Consider the following 9031-nt stretch of genomic DNA (forward strand, 5'->3'; position numbering starts at 1 on the left):
ACCATGGACGAGCATACATATGTATGCACGCGTATGTAAATATTTCCCGCTACCATAAACAAAAAAGGTTATTACGCGCGCAAGATATGGCGCGTCCCGCGTCATTTGACGTAACAACATGACGCAGCCAATCAGCTGCCTCGTCTTTTGCGGATTTTCCTGCGAAAAAAGGCATTTATCACGTTTGATCGTGAGAGAAGTTTATTGATTGGAGATTTCAAAGTGTCATGATTGGCGAGACTGGAGTTGTCGAGAAAACCACAGGTTTTCAAATCTTCCATCATGACCGCCAACGCCGAAGAGGACAAGATTTTTCGCATAAACAATCGTTTATGTCATTTTTCGAGTAACGGAGCATATTTGGCAGTTGCATTTCAGACGAATTTGCAAATAATGGATGCAAGGACTCTCGAGACCCGTCAATCGTTTATATTTGCGGATGTGATACAGGTTAGTTTTATCAGTCGTAAAGAATGATCGAATGAAAATTTTAACTTATTTAAATGTTGTCATTGATAATTCACGTAGTTTTATCTCTCTATTACAGCATATGGAATGGTCTTTAAATAGCGAATATATTTTATGCGCGAATATAAAAAAGGCTATCGTACAAGTATTTTCGGTGAATTATCCGCAATGGAAATGTAAGCTCACCGAAGGTAGTGCGGGTTTGCAGAGTGTTGCTTGGTCCCCAGATAGTAAATGCATTTTTACAATAGCAGATTTTAATGTAAGCATAATTTTTGATAAAATTTACGCTTTACTCTAAAAAAAAAAAAAAATTTAATTTTGTATCCTTGAATATTAAAAAGTGTTATATTTAAAGATTCAAATATCTATCTGGAACTTGGAAGATCAGACGGTGTCACATATACAAAATCTAAAGACCTCTGCTTTCGATAAGTTACATTTTAATCCGGATGGTAAGAAATTGGCTGTGATAGTTACAGAGGAAGGTCAGGATAATGTGGAGATTTACAAAACTGATAATTGGAAGATAAGTCGAGTGAGTAGAAAGTTAGAATTGATTTTAGAATTTTGTAGATATTTATACAATCGTAGCTTTCCATAAGATTGTGTATAATTTTATACAAGAATAACGCGATATTGGAGTAGAAATTTATTTGTATGTTGTAAAAATCATGTCTTTAACGCTACGATGATAGATTTATATCATATATCTTAACTGAATGATCAGAACTACAACTTGCTAATTGCAATGTATCGTGAGAATGTTCATTATTAGGTCGAAACATAAGTTTTTTTACAGTTAAATGATGAGCCTGAGAAGTATCATATTTCAATAATTCCGACCATGTCTTCTCCAAATTAATAGTGATTCTTCGAATTTCTATATGTCCTGTTTCGTATCCAATAGCCAAAACGCAAGATCCTTCTATGCAGTTTGGTGCAAAACATAGCGCTGTAACCGATTGGTTTTGTGTGTCTAGAATCATCTCTGGTATAACATTTTTAGTTATGTCCTCCATCGTCTTTGCGGACCATATACCGATTTTTCCGTCTCTGGAGCCAGTTGCGAAATAACTCGAATCGCTCATCCAAGCACAGCACCAAATTATTCGCGAATGCGGACTATCTTTCTTCGAGCTAACTGCGATTAACACATAACTTTCGCCTTCGTTTTTGAATAACGACCATTTTCTATCTCTGGAGACAGACAGCAAATATCTATCGTTCGGAGAGAACTCCATTTGTGTCACCGTCAATTGATGAGAAACTAATTTCTGAACTTGCGACCATGTGTCGGTGCTCCATAATATGATTGCCGAGTGTTCTATAGTGGTTGATCTGCATGCTGTAGCTAGCAATTGTCCATCGTGTCTCGCCGCCATGCAGAATATTTCATAACCGTGTCCATAAAGCTTTTGCAATTCCGGCCAGAGTGTATTTTGTGCTAGTTCCTCTTCTGTAGGTGGTTCATATATATCCTGTGTTGTTAGATCTCCTTCGTTTTCGCACTGACCATTTTTTTCGTCAAACGTTGCTTTATTCGTTAATCCAAGAGAAGGTACAGTAGCACCATGGGCCGTTGTAGATTTGAAGTCTTCGACATTTGCTAGCGGTCTCAGGCGATTTTTAAACGTTGACGTAGCTGCGAAAATGCGTACCACTTTTTCTTCTGCTCCAGAAGCGTACATGTATGGTGCTAACATAACTAGACATGTCATGTCATATCCATGTATCTGAGGACGTGCAATCTCATGCCATAATTCTTTAAGATCATCCTTCCACGGTGCATGAACTTTCGTAGTTTGATCTGTGCTGGCTGTGATGAGAAATCTGTGAAGTATAATTTAAAATTATTCCTTCTATTGTCAATCTCTTTTCATTAGATTGATCCAAAATTCTAATTTTTCACATATTTATAGATTGAAATGTAATAATCCACGAAAAAAAAGAACTTTACACACATACATCAGTCCAATTCTATACACATTTACATTGCAATTAAATTTTCCTACAAAACTAGTCAGAATTTAATTTCTTAAATACTGTAATGTGAATCCAATTAATCGATACAAACCTTCCTTTTGGTTCCCAGCATAAGTCAACTACTTCGGAAAAATGGCCACTGGGTGTAGATTGTGGAATCCAATTTGCAATTTCTTGGGAATACTTCCAGATGTGAAAAGAACCTTGATAACCATGCCCCAATATACGTAATCCATCTGGACCAAATTTACAACCATAGAAACCCAGGGAATTGCCACCGACTTCTCCGACACGTACTTTCTCTGTCCAAATTCCACTGAATTCGTCTAGTTCCCAGATAATCATAGACTTGTCAAGTGAGGAGGACAGTAATCTCATTGTTTGGTGATTGTTTCCTTCTATAGGCTGCCAGTGCACTCCATAAATCCAACCTTCATGACCAGAAAGAACAGATTCCAGAGTAATATTATATTCTCTATCGTTTATCGTAAAGGTATCTCTTTTTTGTTCAAGTTCATCGGTCGACGATTCCGTGACAGCCCCAGTAATTTTCCATAATCGTATCATATTATCTTGCGATCCTGTCGCAAGGAAAAGATTTCCTTCGCCATCGTGATGAAAATCGATACATCTTACCCAATCTTGGTGTCCGAATAAACTCTGGACTTTTATAAAATTTGATTCTGATACATCAGAGTCTTTGGTGTACAAAACGATGGAAGCATCCTCCAATGCTACAGCCAAGAGGGGACATTTAGCGTTCGGCAAGTACATCAGGCGACAGTGTAATGGTAATTTCCTTCCGTAGGAAATAGTCTGAATAACTTCGACATCTGCGTTTTCCTTTCTCGACCATAACTTTAAGTCGCCGTTGATAGAACCCGTGCATATCAACAGCCTCGGGAAAGCAGTGGACAAGGAAACTTCAGATAATTGGAGAGAGTCGGCAAAGGTGACGGCATCTCCCACGTCCAACAGCGAGGTAACTCGAAAGCCGTCTTGACGATCCTCGCTCCAGATGATCGCGGTACCGTCCACGGAGCCGGACAGGAATTCCGTCTCCGGCGCCCCGTTTCCTGGCCTTATCCAGTGTATCGTGTTGACACGGTCGTGATGCCGATGCAACGTGTGCGTGACGCGACCGATGTGCGTGCATGGCTCGTATATCGCGATCGCGTTGCACGTTCCGAAGCAGACGAGGCCGTTGCTGCCCCAATCGGCACAATGTGGCACGCGATTGCACGAACAGGAGACGTAACGCGTTGTCATCGTCCAAGTGTCGTGAGCGCACGTGCTCGGAGCTCGGACTGGCGTTGAGAATTGAGACAAATCTCGCGCATGCGTAACAACGCAAGTGCTAATACACGCTATTACGAAAAGGAATAAAAATATTAAACATATATAATTTCATATTTTTTACTTTATTTTCGCGAGGAATTTAATATATTTTCTTATAACGTGATATATACGCGTAGACATATATGTTATGTATATATGTAACTGAAGCGTAACAGCGTCTGCTAGCGCTTGCGCTGTTACGCATGCGCGAGATTTGTTTCTTGAATTCATTCACTGCCTCGGATTAGTATGATTTTTCCGCTGATTCATAAATTTTATTTTGGCGATCATAGAAATCGTACACTCGTCTGGCGTGTAATAATCAAATTGTTGAATTGTTCTAGAAACTTATCTGCGAGCGTTTACGTAGCATCGACGGGATCCGCTGGTCGCCGAACGATGAATTGTTATGTATATGGTGTTCCTCTCCCGCCGAACCGAAACTGCTCATTTATTCCACTGTATGGGAGAAACCCGTGGGTACGTTTCTTCCATTGGAGACGCACAAGGAGCTTAAAGGAATCGAAAATATTGAATGGTCTCCCAGTGGACAATTATTAGCTGTAATCGGATTTAACGAAATGGTAATTTCTCTCACGTTGTATTTTATTAGCTCGTTTCTGTTACATTAATATTTACAGCTAATTGAAATTCGTATACACAGATTATCCTTCTTAACTATATCACATGGAAACCATTGTCGCAATTATATCTGGATCCTGTGATCAGGGAATCTAATTACTTAACAAGAGTGTACAAGGAATGCACTGATTTGGAAAAAACTTCTAATAAACGCTTTGCTTCATGCGAGGAATGCATTGGTAAATGAAAGATATCAACGAATCAATGTTTATTAAATCAAAGAGATACATGCTATTACAAGAAATATTTTAAAGGAATCTGATTTTATTGTAATTTCAGTATGTGAAATACACGAAAGGCCAATATTTATAGAAATTGGGAAGAAAGATGATAATGACAATTTCTCAATAGCAAAAGTAAAACTATTTGAATTTAGCACATGTGGACAATACTTGGCCCTGAAGCATGAGCTTTATCCTACCACATTGTGGATATGGAATATCTGTACGGACTATCTTGATTACCTGTTACTCGAAAACCCCATTACAGGTATGTAAAATTAAAAGCCAAGTTAATCCTTTTGAAAACGATGTATTGATGCATTTTATTATCTTTAGCTATCAAATGGAACCCTGTGCATCCACAATTGCTCGTGTTCTCTGAATGTACATGTGTTTATGAATGGACCCAAAACGGTGTACAATCTCTGCCGATGTCTAAAAATATGACAATCGTGGATGCATATTGGCATCCCACAGGAGAAAAAATTGCGTTATGCGGTTATAATAAAGCGATGATTTATTCCAATATATGAAAATTGCAAATGCATGTTAATGCATAATATAATTTTTTTAATTATAAATCCAGGCGGTTTTTTTATACTGTGCTATACAATTTTCTGATATTGCTTTTATAGGAAAACAAGTTAAGTGTTAAAATATTATACATACTGCACTTTATGATCGAAGTTGATGAACAATAAAAATTTATAAAGAATTAGGAGTATTTACAACATATGTAGATCGATCGTCAAAGATGTTGTGTTGTAAGAGATATATAGAAGCAGTTTTCTCTATTCAGGAGTGTAGTTATAAAATACGATTTATCTTAGTCACTCCTCGGTCTAGTAATTTTTGTTCAAAACAATTAACAAAAATATTTTTAATTTAATTTTTTAAATTTTTATTTAAAAACAAATAAAAAATGCCAATCTGAATTTACTATTTCAATTCAAGCAAAAATGTATTTTTTATCATTTCATTCAAGTTTAGAATATTTTATGCATTCTTTAAAGTTATTTATACGAAAATTTATATAAAATTCTTATTGTGTTTATGAGATAATAGAATATGAAGAAATTTGCATTCTCAATTTTCGCAAAAAATCGAGAAAACATTGGTGATAGAATTATTTTGTTGAACAACTAACTTGCAATTTTAGTCATCGAAATTTTTTATATGGAAAAAAATATACATTTTGAAAGATTTATTCCATAAATTTTGATACAAGACATGCAGGGCGCATAGTGCACTGAAAATGGCATGGTGTTTACATTACTGTCAGAGAAAGCGAGTCTCCGCGAATGGTTGTCGCGCGACCATCTATTCGTGATACATTACACGAAGAGGATCAAAAGATCCTAAACGAGTATGATTATGCGGTTTATGCACTAACATACACGATTCCCCACGCGCGCACGGAGAAAACATATTTTTCTGCGGCTCTTCTCTCTCTCGCGATGCGTCTACCGGTGGCTTATCTCGCCTTTTATCACCGAGAAAGACGACCGTTGCGTGGGAACGTCTATTTTCTCCATGATGGCGACAACGAATGTAGGAAAGATTGCGCGCGAGAAGGCATTCATTTAGCGTTGTTATAAACGGCCATGAAATGCCGTTGATACATTATATTGTTTAGCTAGCGAAAAGAAATCATGTATCCGATATAACGAATCTATTTTTTTTTTAATTATTTAATAAATAAGTAATTTTTCGCATTCACGAGAAATGATTAAGAGAGGAAGATTTTATTGTACATATTTTATATATATCGGGTGTCCGTCCCTAAATGTCCGAGCAAATATCTCACAACTGATTGAAGTTACAAGAAAGTTTAATAAGAGAAATTAGCACAGTTTTTAGTTCGTAATGAAGCACATGTAAAAAAATTTTTTTGGCTCGTAACCTTTTCAAGTTATAAAGGTCACCATCGTTTTTTTTAAACGGAATTCCCTATTTTTTGTTGCATATTTTTAAACCCCTTGTCTAGACCTTTGTAAAACACTATAATAAAGTATTTTTTTATTAAGTATTTTTCGAGTTATTGTTTTCGATAATCTTATCGTGATACTTTTATGTACAGAATAATGAGATAAATCAGTTGGTATAAAAAAAAATAGTTGTCTTTAAGAAAAAGTACGTAATTAACTACAATGTATTTTTTTGGACATTTATGGACAGACACCCTGTATATATATTTGTAATACTGTAAAAGTAATTGGAAAATGATGTACTGTATATAATGTTGCAATTTGAAAACGTGTGTACATGTGTATGTGTGTGTGATTTAGCACAGTAACGATCTAGTTATAGAAATAATGTTTTTGTTTGAAAATATTAAGTGAAAGCTTGTATATCTGAGAGAGATGCAAGAGGTTTATCGAACTAACCGTACTTATTTGCATCGCAAATTTTCTTTCTGGGAATAAAATCTGCGCGCAACATTGTTTTTAAATTCGCGTGCAAAATGTTGGTACGACTAAAATGTCTTCTACCGCTGATAAACGATAATTGTTGCGTGTACATAATTGGCGAGAATATAAGCGGCAAGATTGTAATTAAATTCATCGCTTTTCCATGCGCCTAATTACACGACCGTCCCGGTTAAAATGGATAATTAGCCGAGTGTAGTGAATTTCGAAGCAAATATAATCGAATCGGAAAAAAATTAATCTGTAAAGATAAACTATTCCACACACATCACGCAATCAATGCATGTATTTAAATTTGTTACAATGTGCTGGAATCTACCTCCGGTTTTTCAACTACAGCGGGACCACACCCTTCGAATACATATCTGTTGTATATCTATCTACATAACGCATAACAACACATGTTTTTTTTTCGCGCTTTACCATATGCGACGAACAAGCGACGATTTACTATCTGCGGCCTCATGTCTACTCGGGAGGACGTACATTTCCTACTTTCTCCGCGATCCGTTCGTCACACACAGCTCGTACGAATATTTACCAATCTACTTACAAATGTCTCGCGCGCGCTTCTCTCTTTTCTTCAATAATGAACGCTCGTTTACGAGGAAGATTTATCCACGAAAACGCAATCGATTTGTTTGTGCAATCAAAAAGTAATCTGAAACTAATCTCACAAAGAATACCGCGATATGTTAAAAAGATTTTGTCATTGAATTTTTGATTGTTAAATTTAGATGTTTGATATCTGTTTGTGATTAGAGTCTACTTGAAATTAATTCAAGAAAATATAGCTCTCATTATATATTTTTGAGATACAAAACTTTGTTTTTTTTAAATTAATATGCCATTTATATTCTTTTATATACTATTTTCTCTTAAGAATATATCTAACATTTTAATCCGGTTAAGAGATACTGTTAAACAAGTTCTGCAATAATCTAAATTATGTTCATCAAAGCCATTCTATGTCGCGAGCATTATTTGTCTAGTATCCTTTTTTCAAAAAATGTGAATATTTGTTATTTTGTACTAATAAATATTCATATCTTCTGTAAAAACGTTGCTCCCACCGCAATTAAATATTATTATGAACGAAGGTGCTTTCTCGATGTTACCCCCGCCAACTCTCTGTTCACTGCCACATAGACATACGATCATCTACCATATATTACCGTTGTAATATAAACTTCTTTGCCTTCTCCGGCTGTCACTTCCTGCGAACTGCAGGGGAGCCGATAACGTCATTTCTATACATCGCACGCGATCGGTTGCTGTGTCCCTCGTTAAAAAGCGCTCGTCCCAACAGCATTTGTGCCAATCAATTATTTGTAAAAAATTCATATTACATGCGCACCGATTATGATATCCGAATAAATATCGAATAAAAAAATGTAAATAAACGTAGAAATAAGAAATTGAAAAATGTATGTACGTTCAATTACTGATTCTTCAATTTTTATTGTAAATCTCAAGAAACAACGAGGCAAAAGAATGCAAAACCATCGCGGTGTTGCTATCCACAGCAGCGTAGCGTGCCGCAAGTGTATAGCAGCGAACCGTTCACGTTCACTCACGCTCGTGTGCTCGCACACACATGGTGTTTAGAAAGTCCGGCAACAAGAACACTACCATCGACGACCGACAAGCGCGGAGGAGGTACACCTTGGTACCAAAAGGTAACGTGGTAGCCGAAGGTAGTGCACGCCGGTTTAGAGGTGGGGGCATCTCTAAGCTAGCGGTGTCAGCGCTTCCTCGACGCTCACTGCTCGTCGACCCGTCGAGCCATCGACACCGGGTGACAGATCGGAGCGTAGAGAGTTTTTAAATAATTGTCCATCACCGGGAGAGAGAGAAAAAAGGATAGTCAATCGGTTCAAGAAGAGGAAGAAAAAAGAGAGATATTGACGTTCCGGATCGTCTGACCGGTCGTTTTGTGCTACGTGG

At 36.9% G+C, this 9031-nt stretch overlaps 2 protein-coding genes across 2 annotated transcripts; one reads left to right on the forward strand and one right to left on the reverse strand.

Moving 5' to 3' along the window:
* The first annotated feature begins 157 nt into the window (after positions 1-157).
* On the forward strand, positions 158-8980 carry LOC115239696 (WD repeat-containing protein WRAP73-like). The gene is made up of 7 exons (XM_029814357.1): positions 158-450; positions 548-730; positions 827-1006; positions 4137-4376; positions 4457-4613; positions 4714-4923; positions 4992-8980. The coding sequence occupies exons 1-7, from the start codon at positions 283-285 to the stop codon at positions 5186-5188; spliced, it is 1335 nt and encodes a 444-aa protein (XP_029670217.1). The 5' UTR covers positions 158-282; the 3' UTR covers positions 5189-8980.
* Positions 1025-4105, reverse strand: LOC115239694 (probable elongator complex protein 2). The gene is made up of 2 exons (XM_029814355.1): positions 2546-4105; positions 1025-2301 (listed from the first exon to the last, which is right to left on the reverse strand). Exons 1-2 carry the CDS (start codon positions 3721-3723, stop codon positions 1155-1157), a joined length of 2325 nt encoding a protein of 774 aa, XP_029670215.1. The 5' UTR covers positions 3724-4105; the 3' UTR covers positions 1025-1154.
* Positions 8981-9031: the final 51 nt, after the last annotated feature.

The sequence above is a fragment of the Formica exsecta genome, unplaced genomic scaffold (genome assembly GCF_003651465.1).
Source record: "Formica exsecta isolate Colony F162 unplaced genomic scaffold, ASM365146v1 scaffold393, whole genome shotgun sequence".
Taxonomy (NCBI): domain Eukaryota; kingdom Metazoa; phylum Arthropoda; class Insecta; order Hymenoptera; family Formicidae; genus Formica; species Formica exsecta.

Coding starts and splice junctions, on each gene's coding strand:
- LOC115239696 (XM_029814357.1), top strand. CDS start 283: ATGACCGCCAACGCCGAAGAGGACAAGATTTTTCGCATAAACAATCGT. Junction 1,007..4,136: donor ATAATTGGAAGATAAGTCGA/GTGAGTAGAAAG, acceptor GAATTGTTCTAG/AAACTTATCTGCGAGCGTTT. Junction 4,614..4,713: donor TTCATGCGAGGAATGCATTG/GTAAATGAAAGA, acceptor TTGTAATTTCAG/TATGTGAAATACACGAAAGG.
- LOC115239694 (XM_029814355.1), bottom strand. CDS start 3,723: ATGACAACGCGTTACGTCTCCTGTTCGTGCAATCGCGTGCCACATTGT. Junction 2,302..2,545: donor TGCTGGGAACCAAAAGGAAG/GTTTGTATCGAT, acceptor TATACTTCACAG/ATTTCTCATCACAGCCAGCA.